The 21,627-nt window shown below is 46.4% G+C and overlaps 1 protein-coding gene across 1 annotated transcript in view; it reads left to right on the top strand.

Moving 5' to 3' along the window:
- Nucleotides 1–21,627, top strand: part of LOC120063159 (citron rho-interacting kinase) — a 52,284-nt gene that overhangs the window by 10,739 nt on the left and 19,918 nt on the right. The window contains exons 12-27 of the mRNA XM_039013355.1: nucleotides 602–799; nucleotides 914–967; nucleotides 2,809–3,006; nucleotides 4,155–4,348; nucleotides 4,425–4,560; nucleotides 4,709–4,813; nucleotides 4,969–5,109; nucleotides 6,208–6,318; nucleotides 6,483–6,524; nucleotides 6,582–6,702; nucleotides 7,306–7,476; nucleotides 10,424–10,597; nucleotides 10,738–10,918; nucleotides 11,209–11,297; nucleotides 11,487–11,591; nucleotides 11,698–11,867. Of these exons, the coding sequence (XP_038869283.1) occupies nucleotides 602–799; nucleotides 914–967; nucleotides 2,809–3,006; nucleotides 4,155–4,348; nucleotides 4,425–4,560; nucleotides 4,709–4,813; nucleotides 4,969–5,109; nucleotides 6,208–6,318; nucleotides 6,483–6,524; nucleotides 6,582–6,702; nucleotides 7,306–7,476; nucleotides 10,424–10,597; nucleotides 10,738–10,918; nucleotides 11,209–11,297; nucleotides 11,487–11,591; nucleotides 11,698–11,867 (2,190 nt within the window). The remainder of the gene's footprint in view (nucleotides 1–601; nucleotides 800–913; nucleotides 968–2,808; nucleotides 3,007–4,154; nucleotides 4,349–4,424; nucleotides 4,561–4,708; nucleotides 4,814–4,968; nucleotides 5,110–6,207; nucleotides 6,319–6,482; nucleotides 6,525–6,581; nucleotides 6,703–7,305; nucleotides 7,477–10,423; nucleotides 10,598–10,737; nucleotides 10,919–11,208; nucleotides 11,298–11,486; nucleotides 11,592–11,697; nucleotides 11,868–21,627) is intronic.

Here is a 21,627-nt window from a genome sequence, read left to right as displayed (position 1 = left end):
AGGAGAGGGGAGGGGAGGAAGGTTGGGGTCACAGGAAGGAGGAGAGGGGAGGAAGGTTGGGGTCACAGGAAGGAGGAGAGGGGAGGGGAGGAAGGTTGGGGTCACAGGAAGGAGGAGAGGGGAGGAAGGTTGGGGTCACAGGAAGGAGAGGGGAGGAAGGTTGGGGTCACAGGAAGGAGGAGAGGGGAGGGGAGGAAGGTTGGGGTCACAGGAAGGAGGAGAGGGGAGGAAGGTTGGGGTCACAGGAAGGAGGAGAGGGGAGGAAGGTTGGGGTCACAGGATGGAGGAGAGGGGAGGAAGGTTGGGGTCACAGGAAGGAGGAGAGGGGAGGAAGGTTGGGGTCACAGGAAGGAGGAGAGGGGAGGAAGGTGAAAAGAGGAGAAGGAAAAGAGGGCAAGGAGCCAGGAAAGCAGTCGGCGGGTTGGGCAGAGAGGGATGCCAGATAGAGGGGTCATGTAAGGTGAAAGGTCAAGCTCCACTGTGGGTTGTTGATTTGCCAGATCAGCATCTTTCTGACTCACTGACCTATCTGGATCTCTCCTTCCTCTTCCTGACTCCTTTCTGTCTCCCCCTTCTCTCTTTGTGTCCCTCGTGTCGTTAGATGGGCTTGGAGCACGAGGAGCAGAAGCTGGAGATCAAACGTCAGGTGACAGAGCTGACTCTGTCGCTGCAAGAGAGGGTGTCTCAGATCAGTGGGCTGCAGGCGGCACGCCACTCCCTGGAGAGTCAGCTGCAGCAGGCCAAGTCAGAGCTGGAGGACACCACCGCTGAGGCTGAGGAGGAGATCTGTGTTCTCAGAGTGAGTGCAGGAGGGACACACATACCAGTCTGCTGTTATTACTCCTGTTATTACTGTGATGTTATGAAGTACGGTAGTACAGCCACCAAACCTGTCTCTCTCTCTGTCTGGTAGGCCCACCGAGATGAGATCCAGCGCAAGTATGATGCCCTCAGAGACAGCTGTGCGGTATGCCACCCCTTTGTATCACCTATTTTCTCTCTCTCTAGCGTTGTCTTTATCTTTCTCTCTGCTACCTCTCTTTACCCTGTCTCTTTCTCTCTCTTTCTATTCTCTCTCCCTCCTTTCAGAATTCGAAGGCATTAATTGAGTTGAATCAGATAAGATCAGCTATTATAGATTTCCATTGACCGTGTTTCCAGCCATCACGCTCAATGAGGCCTTTGTTTTTCCAGGAAAAAAGTAGACCATCAATTAGGTTATCCATCTGTTTTCAATCCACACTGCTATTTCTACTATTTAGAAAAATATCAATTTGTTTTATGCGGTTCCTCCATATCTTTTTTGCCAAGAATAGAACTAAGTCTTGTATTTAGGTTGATGTGATGAATAATATATACCCATATCTTTTCATATCTCTTTGTCAGCGAGCGCGTGAAAACTAACCCTGGGAAGATGAGGTTATTGTGTTGTGGTGGGGGATTTAAAAACCTTCAAAGTCACATTGTTTGAATCACTGCTGGGTCTCATTGTGGTTAATACATAATGGTCTCTCTTTATCCCCTTGCCCTACTTTTGTGATCCTCCCACTCGCAAGCTGTTGAGAAAGAGTATTCTCCCTAGATTCGGCTGGCCGATATCCAGGCAATCATTCCCAAGTTCGGAAACAAATTAAGGTTGTTATGCCTGGCCCCCCATGTCTATTTTTGTGTATGGCACCTATTTGTTCTGTTTAGATCATTGATAACACAGTACTTCTTGCAGCCCTGCACCATTCAAACACAGCAGAAATGAAACATGGGCAAGGTTGCATTGACATGAGGTAGTAGTATATCAATAAAAGATACTGTTATGTACTGATGACAAGTGTTATGTAACATGCCTGGAGGTGAAGGTTTGGGTCCTGTGGCTGTTGTCGGGAATTGGCTAGGTTTTGTTTACACATCTTTAGAGGGTAGTGAATTCTAACCAAACCCACTGTAATAAATCACAAACATCTGGACGTTGGCATCAGTGTTAATCTACCCCGGGTACTGCTACTAGACTGTCCTGTGTTTCTGTGTATCCTTTAAGGAAGCTACAGAGCTTCAAACATGGCTTGTCCTGGAGTGTGTGTGTGTTATCATGAGCACCCAGTAGGATGGAGAGAGTACATTGCTGATGAACAGATCACGGCTTATCAGTCCCATTGTTGACCTCCCATCTCTTCTGAGTATTTTGTCATTTCAGAATTCCAGTCCTCAGCCCCTAGGGCTTGCCCCCTCACTCCACTGCCCTGTAGTCCTGCATGGTACAGAGCAGCCAGGCTCCCCAGAAAGAGGAATAACATCTAACTCAGCTTCAGAAACCTCTAACCTTCATTTGCATAGGGTATGCACTAGTATGCTGGCTGATTAAGAGGACATAATGGTGCAGATGAATAGATTATGCAGTTCCCTGCTCAGCCTGGAGAGTGACGTGAAGGCTGTCTAAGATAATGATGTTTCCATGGATATTTATCTCTAATTGCAAAATGGTTGCCTTAGCGGGCTGTAATGTATGTAGAATTCACTGAAGGAAACTCATGGTGATCGTCTCAAGTGTTCGGTAATCCAACGATACGCTGTGTGGGTTCCAATTGAATCCATATGCTCTGGTTAGGACTTCTCACTCTTGTCCGTCAATGGTCATTTAAATGATGAGTCTTATGCCCTCCTCCCCCTTTCCCATTGATTGATCATTCTATTTCACTACATGATGAACAGGTCCACCACTACATCACTACATCGTAGTATACATTGAAATCATATACTGTTGTGTTGAGATGCTGGTAATGAACCTAGTGTAATTCTTCTCCATCCCTCCCTCAGGTGATCACAGACCTGGAGGAGCAGCTGACCCAGTTGACCCAGGAGAACGCTGAGCTGAACAGACAGAATTTCTACCTGTCCAAGCAGCTGGACGAGGCCACAGATGAGACAGAGGAGCGCCTGCAGCTGGGCCAGGACGTGGACCGCCTCCGCCGCGAGGTGGCTGACCGTGAGATGCACCTCAACAACCAGAAACAGGTGTGACTCACACTCACATCCATCCTGTTCAGTGTACACACTCTAATGTTACTAGAATGTGTTCATGGAGAGTCTAGTTTCTCATGTTCTCATTTCCTCTCAATTCAATTCAATTTAAGGGGCTTTATTGGCATGGGAAACACATGTTTACATTGCCAAAGAAAGTGAAATAGATAATGAACAGAAGTGAAATAAACAATAAAAAATGAACAGTAAACATTACACAAAAGTTCCAAAAGAATATAGACATTTCAAATGACATGTTATGTCTATATATTATTATTGTCCCTCCCTCTCTCTCTCTCTCTCTCTCTCTTTCTCTCTCCCTCTCTCCTTTCACATACATTTAATCACATATGCCCCAAAACACATAACTCTCCTCAGTCCTCAACAATCAATTACAGGTGACACACACAAAAACATACACACACACTTCAGCAGCTACTGTGATGAAGTGGAGTATAAATCAGGCAGAAGACACTGGACTGTTCTTTTGTTATGTAGCGCTAGCTCAGTGAGCAGAGAGAGGAGAGGAGGCTGTGTGACGCTGTGCTCTGCCCCTGTGGGAGGGGGTGTGTAGGCGTTCAGTAGCTTCATCTCTCAGTCTCTCTGTCCTAGCTAGTGGTTGTGTAACCAGGGATGGAAGTCATAGATGAGGGATCCGACCGTGAGTGGGAGGGATGTGTCATCCACATCGTTCCCAGGTAGTGTCAGCCCTGGATGCGTGGACTTCAGAGGACCATGGTGCTGCTGCAGCTATATTTGTACCCCAGTGTTTGTCTCAAGCAGAGAAATAGGAAGCATAAAAACCTAGCTCAGTGTCAGCCCTATGTACAGTACATAGGCGAAATGTATTGCCTTCATGAATCTATACAACTCTCAAAAGCACTTTCAACTGTGGCGCACAACCCATTGATTATCAGATAATGACAATACTGATGTTGGTTTGGGATAGTATGTCTATTACTCAGAGGGCTGCTTCATTAAGACCACAAAACACCATGAAAAGTTCCTTAAATGGTTGTATTAGTGTAAGTTTTCCCCCTGCAATCGCTCTGTGTTGTTCATGTTGTCTGTAGGAACAGAACAGAGCAGTGCCTTCTATTCTCCTATTCTCATGTAACCTCCCCCCCCATGTCCTGTGTTAGAACATTGAGACGCTGAAGACCACGTGCACCATGCTGGAGGAGCAGGTCCTGGAGCTGGAGACCCTGAATGATGAGCTGCTGGAGAAGGAGAGGCAGTGGGAAGCCTGGAGGGGAGCCCTAGAGGATGAGAAGAACCAGGCCGAGAGGAGGACAAGGGAGATCCAGAGACTGCTGGACAACGAGAAGCAGAACAGGTAACACAAACACAAACACACACCAACACACAAACACACACACACTTATATGGCCCCCTCTCTTACTCCTGTTCAGGCTGCGTGCGGACCAGCGCAACTCGGAGGCTCGTCAGTCTATTGAACAGGCAGTGAAGGAGCACAAGGCTGAGATTCTGGCCCTGCAGGAGGCCCTCAAGGACCAGAGACTCAAAGCAGAGAGCCTCTCTGACACAGTGAGCCTTACTTGTCTGCCTGTTCATCTCCCTCTCTGTCTGTGTATCCATCTGTCTTTCTCTCGGTCTCTCTCTGTCTGTCTCTCTGTCTCTCTGTCTGTTTGGCTAAAGCAGACCTGTACATATTTTCTTGCCTCTGGCCCTCTAGCTGAATGAACTGGAGAAGAAGCATGCCATGCTGGAGATGAATGCCAGGAGTCTGCAGCAGAAACTGGAGAGTGAGAGGGAGCTGAAACAGAGGCTGCTGGATGACGTGGGTTATGCTTTCCTCTCATTCTGCATGTGTTGCAATTGAATCATTAATATCATGTCATGTTAAAAATGCCTCTATTATAACCCAATATGTTTGTGCATCTTGTGAGAAGTGAAACATCACATCATGTTTATACTGCTGGTGTCCCTCCACAGCAAGGTAACCTGCAGCAGCAGATGGATGTTCAGAAGAGCCACATCTTCCGGCTGACCCAGGGGCTGCAGGAGGCTCTGGACCAGACTGACCTGCTGAAGACTGAGAGGACTGACCTGGAGTACCAGCTGGAGAATATTCAGGTACAGCTACACTCCCTCACACACACTCACTCACATACACACTCACTTACTCACACACTCACTTACTCACACACACACACACACACACACACACACACACACACACACACACACACACACACACACACACACACACACACACACAGACACACACAGACACACACACACACACACACACACACACACACACACACACACACACACACACACACACACACACACACTCATTTACTCACACACTCATTTACTCACACACACACACTCACTTACTCACACACTCACACACACACACACACACACACACACACACACACACACACACACACACACACACACACACACACACACACACACACTCATTTACTCACACACTCATTTACTCACACACACACACTCACACACACACACACACACACACACACACACACACACACACACACACACACACACACACACACACACACACACACACACACACACACACACACACACACACACACTCACTTACTCACACACACACTCACTTACTCACACACACACTCACTTACTCACACACACACTCACTTACTCACTTACTCACACACACACACACACACACACACACACACACACACACACACACACACACACACACACACACACACACACACACACACACACACACACACTCACTTACTCACACACACACTCACTTACTCACACACACACACACACACACACACACACACACACACACACTCATTTACTCACACACTCATTTACTCACACACTCACTTACTCACACACACACACACTTACTCACTTACTCACACACTCACACACACACACACACACACGCACACACACACACACACACACACACACACACACACACACACACACACACACACACACACACACACACACACACTCACTTACTCACACACACACACACACACACACACACACACACACACACACACACACACACACACACACACACACACACACACACACACACACACACACACACACACACACACACACACACACACACACAGAGAGGTACGTTAGTAAAAATTCATTGCCTTAGTAATGTTCACTTAGCTCCACCTGCAGGCTGTGTTCTCCCATGAGAAAGTGAAGTTGGAGGGGACCATCACCCAGCAATCCAAACTCATAGACTTCCTCCAGGCCAGGGTGGACCAGGGGGGCTCCAAGAAGAAAAAGGTGAGAGTGGCCAGCTCACAACACAGGTACAGAAACACAGAGGACATGAATACATCTCTAGAGCACCTTTAACTAGCGTCTGCTATGGGCCTTTTCATTCTACCCCCAATCTTTCCTCAAAATGTTTGCATGTGACAGTTATTATGTCTGTGTGTGTGTTCCAGGGTCTATTTGGCCGGCGCAGAGAGGACCTGCTGGCTGCCATGGTGGCCCAGGGCCAGTCCCAGGTTCCCCAGCAGGTGTCCCCTGTACCCTCTGTGCAGCCGGTGCCCCTCCAGTACAGCGACATGAAGATGGCCCTGGACAAGGAGCGATCCCGCTGCTCTGAGCTGGAGGATGCACTGCAGAATATGAGACTGGAGCTGCGCTCCCTACGAGAGGAAGGTAAGGACACAGTCATCTCAAATAAACAGGAAATAATCCCACTAATGACCACGGCTGTAGTCCAGCGCATGCTATCGCTTCAAGCAGAACATCAAACTCACACCAGGCCCAAACAACACTCCCTTGTGACTTTCCTTTGATTCCTCTCTCTCTCTCTCTCTCTCTCTCTCTCTCTCTCTCTCTCTCTCTCTCTCTCTCTCTCTCTCTCTCTCTCTCTCTCTCTCTCTCTCTCTCTCTCTCTCTCTCCGTCTCTCTCTCTCCCACTCTCTCCGTTTCTCTCACTCTCTCTCTCTCACTTTCTCTCGCCCACTCTCTCCATCTCTCTCACTTTCTCTCGCTCTCTCCTTTCTCTCTCTCTCTCCTTTATTTATTTTTCTCTCTCTCTCTCCTTTCTCTGTCTCCTTTATTTCTCTTTCTCTCTCTCTCTCTCTCTCTCTCTCTCTCTCTCCTTTCTCTCGCTCTCACCTCTTTCTCTCTCTCTCTCTCTCTCTCCATCTCTCTCTCTCTCTCTCTCTCTCTCTCTCTCTCTCTCTCTCTCCTTTCTCTTTCTTTCTCTCTCTCTCTCTGTGTGTCTCTCACTCTCACACATATACACACATTCAGCAGTCCAGTACAAGCCTGTGGACCATGGTGGTACCCCTGCTACCCCTGGCACAACGCGCCAGCAGATGATGATGTCTGCCATGGTGAAGTCTCCTGAGCACCAGCAGGGCCCGAGCAGCCTGCTGGCTACCGCTAACTCTGGCCGCAGGAAGGAGGTTGCCACCCCCGAGGGTGAGTCCTTCTGGAGGAGAAAAAGGGGACATGGGAGTGTTTATGCCCAGCTAACACACTGCATCAGATGAGCCCTCTGTGTGGCCTTCAGCAGTGTGTCCATATTTCCATATAATGCAGTATAATTAAAGTAATAGACCACCCCTGACATAATAAAGATACTTGGACCTAAAATCACTCAGGCAAGCTTTCCTGATGGCTACTACTGTCCTACAAGAATTCCTCTTCCTCCTAATGCCTTAGACCTTTGTCCTTTTTCTCTCACACTCAACAGAGAGAAGGAGAGTCACTTTTGAAAGTAAGTTCTCCTAACTCATGGAGCCCGCAATTTGCTATCCCCTTCCTTTTTGCCTCTCTACCACACTCCGGATGGGCCAGATTTGAAAAGCTCTGCACTGGGATCAAGTGGCAGATGTTTCTATAGAGTATGGTATGCTAAGTTCTGGTTTCTAACGCTTGTATTGGAGTTTCCACTTTCCAGTAATGCCTCTCTACTAAATTATTCTACCTCTGGAATTAGTAGTATTCACTTCAATTAATAACTAAAGTATTTTCATAGAATGTAACTTTACATGTCTTTACATACAGTACCAGTCAAAAGTTTGGACACACCTACTCATTCAAGAGTTTTTCTTTATTTTTACTATTTTCTACATTGTAGAATAATAGTGAATACGTCAAAACTATGAAATAACACATATGGAATCATGTAATAACCTAAGAAGTGTTAAACAAATTAGATTCTTCAAAGTACCCACCCTTTGCCTTGATGATAGGTTTGCACACACTTGGCATTCTCTCAACCAGCTTCATGAGGAATGCTTTTATAACAGTCTCGAAGGAGTTCCCACATATGCTGAGCACTTGTTGGCTGCTTTTCCTCATCCCAACCCATCTCAATCGGGTTGAGGTCAGGTGATTGTGGAGGCCAGGTCATCTGATGCAGCACTCCATCACTCTCCATCTTGGTCAAATAGCCCTTACACAGCCTGGATATGTATTTTGTGTCATTGTCCTGTTGAAAAACAAATGATAGTCCCACTAAGCGCAAACCAGATGGGATGGCGTATCGCTGCAGAATGCTGTGGTAGCAATGCTGGTTTAGTGTGCTTTGAATTCTAAATAAATCACTGACAGTGTCACCAGCAAAGCACCCCTACACCATCACACCTCCTCCTCCATGCTTTATGGTGGGAACCACACATGCAGAGATCATCCGTTCACCTACTCTGCGTCTCACAAAGACGGCAGTTGGAACCAACAATCTCAAATTTGGACTCATCAGACCGAAGGACAGATTTCCACCAGTCTAATGTCCATTGCTCGGGTTTCTCGGCCCAAGCAAGTCTCTTCTTATTATTGGTGTCCTTCGGTAGTGGTTTCTTTGCAGCAATTCGACCATGAAGACCTGATTCACACAGTCTCCTCTGAACAGTTGATGTTGAGTCTGTAACTTGAACTCTGTGAAGCATTTATTTGGGTTGCAATCTGAGGTGCAGTTAACTCTAATGAACTTATCCTCTCCAGGAAAGGTAACTCTGGGTCTTCCTTTCCTGTGGCGGTCCTCATGAGAGCCAGTTTCATCATAGCGCTTGATGTTTTTTTTGTGACTGCACTTGAAGAAACTTTCAAAGTTCCGTATTGACTGAACTTCATGTCTTAAAGTAATGATGGACTGCCATTTCTCTTTGCTTATTTGAGCTTGCCATAATATGGACTTGGTCTTTTACAAAATAGGGCTATCTTCTGTATACCACCCCTACCTTGTCACAACACAACTGATTGACATTAAGAAGGAAAGAAATTCCACAAATTAACAAGGCACACCTGTTAATTGAAATGCATTCCAGGTGACTACCTTATGAAGCTGGTTGAGAGAATGCCAAGAGTGTGCAAAGCTGTCATCAAGGCAAAGGGTGGCTACTTTGAAGAATCTCAAATATAAAATGTATTTAGATTTCTTTAACACTGTAACATTACAATTTAGAAAATAGCACAAATAAAGAAAAACCCTTGAAGGAGTAGGTGTGTCCAAACTTTTGACTGGTGCTGTACATAAATCATAAAGACATTTTCATTCCTGGCTTGCGTCAGGTAAATCATTGTAGAAATGTAATTCAAACCAGCATATTGGATGATTGGACATTACCAGCTAACATAAAATCAACATATCATGTTAAAAAAGCCATTATGTGTTTGTGACACACAGTGTATGTGTCTGTATTCTACTTGGAGAAATGAGACTGAAAACATTTCCATAGTTCTCTGTTCTTGAGCTAAACTTTCCTCCCTCTAAGTGCACAGCTTTGGAAATCTGAAGCAATTGCCTTTACTTCTGTTTGCCTACACTCCAATCCATTGACTCTCAGGCAGCTATCTGCCCTGCACCTTGAACCACTGCAACCCAGACCTGCACACCTTGCAGAGGGGGGTTTCTTTTCAGCTTTTCACCTTATACCGCAATGTAGAAACCACAGGAGGTTGGTGGCACCTTAATTGGAGAGGACGGGCTCGTGGTAATGGCTGGAGCGGGAATAAGTGGAATGTTTTCAAATATATCAAACACTTGGTTTCTATGTGTTTAATGCCATTCCATTCACGCCGTTCCAGCCATTCTTATGAGCCGTCCTCCTCTCAGCAGCCTCCACTGGTTGGAACATATTCATCCTGTTCCCTCAATGAGAAGATTCCTGGATGCATGTGTTAAGTTCCAGTTATGAACTGATCACTGGTGAATGTTGGGATCAATATGATTTACCTTTTAATTTCAGATCCTCTTATCTTTAACGTTTTAACATTATGTTGGTGATGCTTCCTTTTCGTTGCCTCACTTGCACAACTGACATGGCACAGTGCACTGGATTTTTTTGTTTGTTGAAAAAAAAAACGTTAATTGTGGTTGCTATAGATACTGTCCCTCCTCACTGTCTTTCCTGGCTGTGTTCAGAGTATGGCCATCGCATGAAGGACAGTCAGAGGGACAGGGAGAGGGGGAGGCAGAGGGAGAGCATTCACCACAACACCCCTCACCGCTTCACCGTGGGACTCAACATGAGGGCTGCCAAGTGTACTGTGTGCCTGGATACCGTGCACTTTGGTCGCCAGGCAGCCACCTGTGTCGGTATGTTACGTTCCAACCATCCACTCCCCATCACAATGATCAGGCACATTTCTGTTGAGCAAGGCTTTTTCAGAAGGGTGGCTCATATAGTACTGTGATTCTGGCATTCCTAGTTTGAACAGTTTTCTTCTCTCCTTCAGAATGTCATGCTTTGTGCCATCCAAAATGCTCCCCCTGCCTTCCTGCCACGTGCGGCCTGCCTGGGGACTGTGCCCTGCACATGGCTGAGGCGCTGTGCCGGGACAAAGGCAGCTCCCCTGGCCTGCAGCTCAAAGAGGCCAGCGGACATGTTCGCCTGGAGGGGTGGATGAAGGAGCCCAGGTGGGTCTGTTAATTCTGGTGTGTGGACTTCATACCCACTACTACTGTGAAACAAATTTGACTAATAGGACTATACTATAGATCAACACTGCCTGTCTGCTTACCCTTCAAGTTGATTGCATTTAGACTGATTGCTAATCCCTCATACTGTATTTGATTTGATCTGAGATGTTTCTTTAGTTCTAAAGTATAGTTGTAGGCTACAGTATTATCCTCATCTGTTCTAGGCATTGACTATCTCTGTGATAGTCTATGCTGCTGGCCCTGTGACAGACATGTTTGTTCTGTAGGAATGGGAAGCGTGGCCAGGGCTGGGAGAGGAAGTATGTGGTGCTGGATGGGACCAAGGTGACCATCTATGAAACAGAGCCCAGAGAAGGTCTCACTCCCTTTCCTGTCCCTACAGTACATATGATTATGAAATAGGTTGAACTATTTCCTATTTATTTTGGTAACAATTAATTTTTATTTCATTTAGCTTACAGTGTTCTTGATTGCTGCCAGTTGGTGCCTTTCATTCTGTGTATTTCTTAGTGAATGTTGATTTCCCTCTGTTTGTGTTGTTCAGACTCAGTGAAGCCACTGGATGAGTTTGAGCTGTGTCTGTCTGATGGAGAGGTGATGGTGCACGGAGCTGTCGGGGCGTCTGAGCTGCCCAACACCGCAAAGTCAGGTACACCAAACTTGTGTCCGACTTATTAACTCATTAGTAGTATCATGATCTGTGCTTAGGAATGAACTGTTCCCCTCGTTCCCTCACTGTGCTGTGATGTGTGTAGATGTGCCGTATGTGCTGAAGCTGGAGTCCCACCCCCACACGTCGTGCTGGCCCGGACAGACTCTGTACTTCATGGCTCCCAGTTTCCCAGACAAGCAGCGTTGGGTGGCCGTGCTGGAGTCTGTGGTGGCAGGGGGGCGAGCATCTCGGGAGAAGGCTGAGGCAGATGCAGTGAGTACCACAGTACTCACCACTATGGAGTTAAATTAGTATAATTACTTACTGACACACATACACACAACCCTAAACCTTACCCTAACCCTAAACCTTACCCTAACCCTAAACCTTACCCTAACCCTAAACCTTACCCTAACCCTAAACCTTACCCTAACCCTAAACCTTACCCTAACCCTAAACCTTACCCTAACCCTAAACCTTACCCTAACCCTAAACCTTACCCTAACCCTAAACCTTACCCTAGCCCTAAACCTTACCCTAACCCTAAACCTTACCCTAACCCTAAACCTTACCCTAACCCTAAACCTTACCCTAGCCCTAAACCTTACCCTAACCCTAAACCTTACCCTAACCCTAAACCTTACCCTAACCCTAAACCTTACCCTAACCCTAAACCTTACCCTAACCCTAAACCTTACCCTAACCCTAAACCTTACCCTAACCCTAAACCTTACCCTAGCCCTAAACCTTACCCTAGCCCCAGTGGTGGAATAAGTACCCAATTGTCATACTTGAGTAAAAGTAAAGATACCTTGATAGAAAATGACTCAAGTAAAAGTCACCCAGTAAAATACTACTTGTGGAAGTGTCTAAAAGTATTTGGTTTTAAATATACTTATGTATTAAAGGTAAATGTTATAGCTAAAATATACTTAAGTATCAAAAGTAAAAGTATAAATAATTCAAATTCCTTATAAATCCTCTTGGTACCTCTTCTGACTGACATTTTTGCTTATAAATCGATCTCTGGACGCTGTAAATTGAACTAGGTTGCATTGAGCAATAGCCTTGGCTCCCATGGACACCAAGTATATTTTCTGAGCCTGTGTGACATAGGATGTGAAATCTGAAACCACTAGAAGCTGGGATGGATGTCCCTCCAACCATTTCATTCGCTCTTTTGACTGTGCATCAACTCCTGGCTGAACCCTACATCACAGCCACTGACAAAGCACATGCCTGCAATCATTACATCGTAGTGCAGCGGGAGAGAGTGGTGTCATCACGGTAGATCGATTTATTGCGATTAATCCAAATAATTATTAGATAAAAAAATAAAAAAAACTTTCTGTTTGTCACAGATGGACAAGATTAATATGAGATCCTAACGAGTTCAGGAAGTCAAGCTAGAGCTCTGTTCACAACAAATGTCTCACTTTAGAAAATATGCACATTTTCTCTAACCCTAAACATACAAATATGTATTGTACAGTTATAAGGAAAGTGAAGTCTTGTAGTTAGTCATTTCATCATTTGATTATGCTATATTTAGAAACCAGATAAGTCATGTCAAGCCTTATTCATACAGTTTTGTTGAATACTAATACATTGTATAAAATATTTCATATTTGCCTATTTTTTTTATCATATCTGTACTGTGCACTTGAGTTTGTGTCCTCAAAAGTGACTACACCTCAGCAACTGAGAACTATTTTTACCAGAAAGGTGAGATTTTAACCTTTCATTGAATATGCAGCATTACTAGTTGTTTTTTTATGGCTCTCTTATGATACATAATTACTTTTCGAATACATTTAGTTACATTTAACTGGTTTAAGCAAACCAGAAGGCACCATTTTCTTGTTTTTTAAATGTATGGACAGCCAAGGGCACACTCCAACACTACAAACGAAGCATTTGTGTTTAGTGAGTCTACCAGATCAGAGGCAATAGGGATGACCAGGGATGATGTCTTGATAAGTGCCTGAATTGGAAAATGAATTGGAAAATGTAACGAGTACTTTTGGGTGTCAGCGAAAATGTATGGAGTAAAAAGTTATTTTCTTTAGGAATGTAGTGAAGTAAAAGTAAAAGTTGTCAAAACTATAAATAGTACAGTAAAGTACAGATACCCCCAAAAACTGTACCGAACAAAAATATAAATGCAACATGCAACAATTCCAAAGTTGTCACTGAGTTACAGTTCATACAGTATAAGGAAATCAGCCAATTGAAATAAGTTCATAATGCCCTAGTCTATGGATTTCACATGACTGGGAATCCAGATATGCACCTGATGGTCACAGATACCTTAAAAAAAGTTAGGGGCGTGGATCAGAAAACCAGTCAGTATCTGGTGTGACCACCATTTGCCTCATTCAGCGTGACACATCTCCTTCGCATAGAGTTGATCAGGCTGTTGATTGTGGCCTGTGGAATGTTGTCCCACTCCTCTTCAATGGCTGTACGAAGTTGCTGGATATTGGCAGGAACTGGAACATGCTGTCATACACGTCAATCCAGAGAATCCCAAACATGCTCAATGGGTGATATGTCTGGTGAGTATACAGGCCATGACATTTTCAGTTTCCAGGAATTGTGTACAGATCCTTGCAACATAGGGCCGTGCATTATCATGCTGAAACATGGGGTGATGGCAGCGGATGAATGACAACAACAATGGGTCTCAGGATCTTGTCATGGTATCTCTGTGCATTTAAATTACCATAGATAAAATTCTATTCTGTTCATTGTTCGTAGCTTATTCCTGCCCATAACATAACCCCACCGCCACCGTGGGGCACTCTGTTCACAACGTTGACATCAGCAAACCGCTAGCCCAAATATGCCATACACGTAGTCTGGGGTTGTGAGGCCGGTTGGACGATCTACCAAATTCTCTAAAATGACGTAGGAGGCGGCTTATGGTAGAGAAATTAACATTCAATTATCTGACAAAAGCTCTGGTGCACATTCCTGCAGTCAGCATGGCAATGGCATTTTCCCACAAAACGTGATACGTCTGTGGCATTGTGTTGTGTGACAAAACTGCACATTTTGGAATGACCTATTATTGTCCCCAGCACAAGGTGCACCTGTGTGATGATCATGCTGTTTAATCAGCTTCTTGATATGCCACACCTGTCAGGTGGATGGATTATCTCGGCAAAGGAGAAATGCTCACTAACAGGGATGAAAACAAATTTGTGCACAAAATTTGAGAGAAATATGCTTACTGTGCATATGGAACATTTCTGTGATCTTTTATTTCAGATCATGAAACATGGGACCAACACTTTACATGTTGTGTTTATATTTTTCTTCAGTACAATTAAGTAGTACTTTAAAGTATTTTTTACTTAAGTACTTTACACCACTGCCTAGCCCTAACCTTACCGCAGCCTTAACCCTAACAATAACCCTAACTTCATGTCCACATCCCGGTTCAACCCTAACCTTAGCTTCATGTCCACATCCCAGTTCAACCCTAACCCTAGCTTCATGTCCACATCCCGGTTCAACTCTAACCCTAGCTTCATGTCCACATCCCGGTTCAACTCTAACCCTAGCTTCATGTCCACATCCCGGTTCAACTCTAACTCTAGCTTCATGTCCACATCCCAGTTCAACTCTAACCCTAGCTTCATGTCCACATCCCAGTTCAACTCTAACTCTAGCTTCATGTCCACATCCCAGTTCAACCCTAACCCTAGCTTCATGTCCACATCCCAGTTCAACCCTAACTCTAGCTTCATGTCCACATCCCAGTTCAACTCTAACCCTAGCTTCATGTCCACATCCCAGTTCAACTCTAACCCTAGCTTCATGTCCACATCCCAGTTCAACTCTAACCCTAGCTTCATGTCCACATCCCAGTTCAACTCTAACCCTAGCTTCATGTCCCCATCCCAGCTCAACCCTAACCCTAGCTTCATGTCCCCCATCCCAGTTCAACCCTAACCCTAACTTCATGTCCACATCCCAGTTCAACTCTAACCCTAACTTCATGTCCACATCACAGTTAAACTCTAACCCTAACTTCATGTCCACATCACAGTTCAACCCTAACCCTAACTTCATGTCCACATCCCAGTTCAACCCTAACCCTAACTTCATGTCCACATCACAGTTCAACCCTAACCCTAACTTCATGTCCACATCACAGTTCAACCCTAACCCTAACTTCATGTCCACATCCCAGTTCAACTCTAACCCTAACTTCATGTCCCCATCCCAGTTCAACCCTAACTCTAACTTCATGTCCCCATCCCAGTTCAACCCTAGCTTCATGTCCACATCCCAGTTCAACCCTACCCCTAGCTTCATGTCCACATCCCAGTTCAACCCTAACTTCATGTCCACATCCCAGCTCAACCCTAACCCTAACTTCATGTCCCCCATCCCAGCTCAACCGTAACCCTAACTTCATGTCCCCCATCCCAGCTCAACCGTAACCCTAACTTCATGTCCACATCCCAGCTCAACCCTAACCCTAACTTCATGTCCCCCATCCCATCCCAGCTCAACCCTAACCCTAACTTCATGTCCACATCCCAGTTCAACCCTAACCCTAGCTTCATGTCCACATCCCAGTTCAACCCTAACCCTAGCTTCATGTCCCCATCCCAGCTCAACCCTAACCCTAGCTTCATGTCCCCCATCCCAGTTCAACCCTAACTCTAACTTCATGTCCACATCCCAGTTCAACTCTAACCCTAACTTCATGTCCACATCACAGTTCAACTCTAACCCTAACTTCATGTCCACATCACAGTTCAACCCTAACCCTAACTTCATGTCCACATCCCAGTTCAACCCTAACCCTAACTTCATGTCCACATCCCAGTTCAACCCTAACCCTAACTTCATGTCCACATCACAGTTCAACCCTAACCCTAACTTCATGTCCACATCACAGTTCAACCCTAACCCTAACTTCATGTCCACATCACAGTTCAACCCTAACCCTAACTTCATGTCCACATCCCAGTTCAACTCTAACCCTAACTTCATGTCCCCATCCCAGTTCAACCCTAACCCTAACTTCATGTCCCCATCCCAGTTCAACCCTAACCCTAACTTCATGTCCCCAATCCCAGTTCAACCCTAACCCTAGCTTCATGTCCACATCCCAGTTCAACCCTAACCCTAGCTTCATGTCCACATCCCAGTTCAACTCTAACCCTAACTTCATGTCCCCATCCCAGTTCAACCCTAACTCTAACTTCATGTCCCCATCCCAGTTCAACCCTAGCTTCATGTCCACATCCCAGTTCAACTCTAACCCTAACTTCATGTCCCCATCCCAGTTCAACCCTAACTCTAACTTCATGTCCCCATCCCAGTTCAACCCTAGCTTCATGTCCACATCCCAGTTCAACCCTACCCCTAGCTTCATGTCCACATCCCAGTTCAACCCTAACTTCATGTCCACATCCCAGCTCAACCCTAACCCTAACTTCATGTCCCCCATCCCAGCTCAACCGTAACCCTAACTTCATGTCCCCCATCCCAGCTCAACCGTAACCCTAACTTCATGTCCACATCCCAGCTCAACCCTAACCCTAACTTCATGTCCCCCATCCCAGCTCAACCCTAACCCTAGCTTCATGTCCACATCCCAGTTCAACCCTAACTTCATGTCCACATCCCAGCTCAACCCTAACCCTAACTTCATGTCCCCATCCCAGTTCAACCCTAACCCTAACTTCATGTCCCCATCCCAGTTCAACCCTAACCCTAACTTCATGTCCCCCATCCCAGTTCAACCCTAACTTCATGTCCACATCCCAGCTCAACCCTAACCCTAACTTCATGTCCCCATCCCAGTTCAACCCTACCCCTAGCTTCATGTCCACATCCCAGTTCAACCCTAACTTCATGTCCACATCCCAGCTCAACCCTAACCCTAACTTCATGTCCCCCATCCCAGCTCAACCCTAACTTCATGTCCACATCCCAGCTCAACCCTAACCCTAACTTCATGTCCCCCATCCCAGCTCAACCCTAACTTCATGTCCACATCCCAGCTCAACCCTAACCCTAACTTCATGTCCCCCATCCCAGCTCAACCCTAACCCTAACTTCATGTCCCCCATCCCAGTTCAACCCTAACCCTAACTTCATGTCCCCCATCCCAGTTCAACCCTAACCCTAACTTCATGTCCCCCATCCCAGCTCAACCGTAACCCTAACTTCATGTCCCCCATCCCAGTTCAACCCTAACCCTAACTTCATGTCCCCCATCCCAGTTCAACCCTAACCCTAACTTCATGTCCCCCATCCCAGTTCAACCCTAACCCTAACTTCATGTCCACATCCCAGTTCAACCCTAACCCTAACTTCATGTCCACATCCCAGTTCAACCCTAACCCTAACTTCATGTCCACATCCCAGTTCAACCCAAACCCTAACTTCATGTCCACATCCCAGTTCAACCCTAACCCTAACTTCATGTCCCCCATCCCAGTTCAACCGTAACCCTAACTTCATGTCCACATCCCAGCTCAACCCTAACCCTAACTTCATGTCCCCCATCCCAGCTCAACCCTAACCCTAACTTCATGTCCACATCCCAGTTCAACCCTAACCCTAGCTTCATGTCCACATCCCAGTTCAACCCTAACCCTAGCTTCATGTCCCCATCCCAGCTCAACCCTAACCCTAGCTTCATGTCCCCCATCCCAGTTCAACCCTAACCCTAACTTCATGTCCACATCCCAGTTCAACTCTAACCCTAACTTCATGTCCACATCACAGTTCAACTCTAACCCTAACTTCATGTCCACATCACAGTTCAACCCTAACCCTAACTTCATGTCCACATCCCAGTTCAACCCTAACCCTAACTTCATGTCCACATCCCAGTTCAACCCTAACCCCAACTTCATGTCCACATCACAGTTCAACCCTAACCCTAACTTCATGTCCACATCACAGTTCAACCCTAACCCTAACTTCATGTCCACATCACAGTTCAACCCTAACCCTAACTTCATGTCCACATCCCAGTTCAACTCTAACACTAACTTCATGTCCCCATCCCAGTTCAACCCTAACTCTAACTTCATGTCCCCATCCCAGTTCAACCCTAGCTTCATGTCCACATCCCAGTTCAACCCTACCCCTAGCTTCATGTCCACATCCCAGTTCAACCCTAACTTCATGTCCACATCCCAGCTCAACCCTAACCCTAACTTCATGTCCCCCATCCCAGCTCAACCGTAACCCTAAATTCATGTCCCCCATCCCAGCTCAACCGTAACCCTAACTTCATGTCCACATCCCAGCTCAACCCTAACCCTAACTTCATGTCCCCCATCCCAGCTCAACCCTAACCCTAACTTCATGTCCACATCCCAGTTCAACCCTAACCCTAGCTTCATGTCCACATCCCAGTTCAACCCTAACTTCATGTCCACATCCCAGCTCAACCCTAACCCTAACTTCATGTCCCCATCCCAGTTCAACCCTAACCCTAACTTCATGTCCCCATCCCAGTTCAACCCTAACCCTAACTTCATGTCCCCAATCCCAGTTCAACCCTAACCCTAGCTTCATGTCCACATCCCAGTTCAACCCTAACCCTAGCTTCATGTCCACATCCCAGTTCAACCCTAACCCTAACTTCATGTCCCCATCCCAGTTCAACCCTAACCCTAACTTCATGTCCCCCATCCCAGTTCAACCCTAACCCTAACTTCATGTCCCCATCCCAGTTCAACCCTAACCCTAACTTCATGTCCCCATCCCAGTTAAACCCTAACCCTAACTTCATGTCCCCCATCCCAGTTCAACCCTAACCATATCCTCAACCACAACCACAACAATAACCCTACCCCTAGCTTCATGTCCACATCCCAGTTCAACTCTAACCCTAACTTCATGTCCCCATCCCAGTTCAACCCTAACCCTAACTTCATGTCCACATCCCAGTTCAACCCTAACTTCATGTCCCCCATCCCATCCCAGCTCAACCCTAACCCTAACTTCATGTCCCCCATCCCAGTTCAACCCTAACCCTAACTTCATGTCCACATCCCAGTTCAACCCTAACTTCATGTCCCCCATCCCAGCTCAACCCTAACCCTAACTTCATGTCCCCCATCCCAGCTCAACCCTAACCCTAACTTCATGTCCCCCATCCCAGTTCAACCCTAACCCTAACTTCATGTCCCCCATCCCAGTTCAACCCTAACCCTAACTTCATGTCCCCATCCCAGTTCAACCCTAACCCTAACTTCATGTCCCCCATCCCAGTTCAACCCTAACTTCATGTCCACATCCCAGCTCAACCCTAACCCTAACTTCATGTCCCCATCCCAGTTCAACCCTACCCCTAGCTTCATGTCCACATCCCAGTTCAACCCTAACTTCATGTCCACATCCCAGCTCAACCCTAACCCTAACTTCATGTCCCCCATCCCAGCTCAACCCTAACTTCATGTCCACATCCCAGCTCAACCCTAACCCTAACTTCATGTCCCCCATCCCAGCTCAACCCTAACCCTAACTTCATGTCCCCCATCCCAGTTCAACCCTAACCCTAACTTCATGTCCCCCATCCCAGTTCAACCCTAACCCTAACTTCATGTCCCCCATCCCAGCTCAACCGTAACCCTAACTTCATGTCCCCCATCCCAGTTCAACCCTAACCCTAACTTCATGTCCCCCAAATCCCAGTTCAACCCTAACCCTAACTTCATGTCCCCCATCCCAGTTCAACCCTAACCCTAACTTCATGTCCACATCCCAGTTCAACCCTAACCCTAACTTCATGTCCACATCCCAGTTCAACCCTAACCCTAACTTCATGTCCACATCCCAGTTCAACCCTAACCCTAACTTCATGTCCACATCCCAGTTCAACCCTAACCCTAACTTCATGTCCCCCATCCCAGTTCAACCGTAACCCTAACTTCATGTCCACATCCCAGCTCAACCCTAACCCTAACTTCATGTCCCCCATCCCAGCTCAACCCTAACCCTAACTTCATGTCCACATCCCAGTTCAACCCTAACCCTAGCTTCATGTCCACATCCCAGTTCAACCCTAACCCTAGCTTCATGTCCCCATCCCAGCTCAACCCTAACCCTAGCTTCATGTCCCCCATCCCAGTTCAACCCTAACCCTAACTTCATGTCCACATCCCAGTTCAACCCTAACCCTAACTTCATGTCCACATCACAGTTCAACTCTAACCCTAACTTCATGTCCACATCACAGTTCAACCCTAACCCTAACTTCATGTCCACATCCCAGTTCAACCCTAACCCTAACTTCATGTCCACATCCCAGTTCAACCCTAACCCCAACTTCATGTCCACATCACAGTTCAACCCTAACCCTAACTTCATGTCCACATCACAGTTCAACCCTAACCCTAACTTCATGTCCACATCACAGTTCAACCCTAACCCTAACTTCATGTCCACATCCCAGTTCAACTCTAACCCTAACTTCATGTCCCCATCCCAGTTCAACCCTAACTCTAACTTCATGTCCCCATCCCAGTTCAACCCTAGCTTCATGTCCACATCCCAGTTCAACCCTACCCCTAGCTTCATGTCCACATCCCAGTTCAACCCTAACTTCATGTCCACATCCCAGCTCAACCCTAACCCTAACTTCATGTCCCCCATCCCAGCTCAACCGTAACCCTAACTTCATGTCCCCCATCCCAGCTCAACCGTAACCCTAACTTCATGTCCACATCCCAGCTCAACCCTAACCCTAACTTCATGTCCCCCATCCCAGCTCAACCCTAACCCTAACTTCATGTCCCCATCCCAGTTCAACCCTAACCCTAACTTCATGTCCACATCCCAGCTCAACCCTAACCCTAACTTCATGTCCCCCATCCCAGCTCAACCCTAACCCTAACTTCATGTCCACATCCCAGTTCAACCCTAACCCTAGCTTCATGTCCACATCCCAGTTCAACCCTAACTTCATGTCCACATCCCAGCTCAACCCTAACCCTAACTTCATGTCCCCATCCCAGTTCAACCCTAACCCTAACTTCATGTCCCC

Source organism: Salvelinus namaycush, chromosome 18 (assembly GCF_016432855.1).
Source record: "Salvelinus namaycush isolate Seneca chromosome 18, SaNama_1.0, whole genome shotgun sequence".
In the NCBI taxonomy this organism is placed as follows: Eukaryota; Metazoa; Chordata; class Actinopteri; order Salmoniformes; family Salmonidae; genus Salvelinus; species Salvelinus namaycush.
This window is presented reverse-complemented; position numbering and strand designations above follow the sequence as displayed.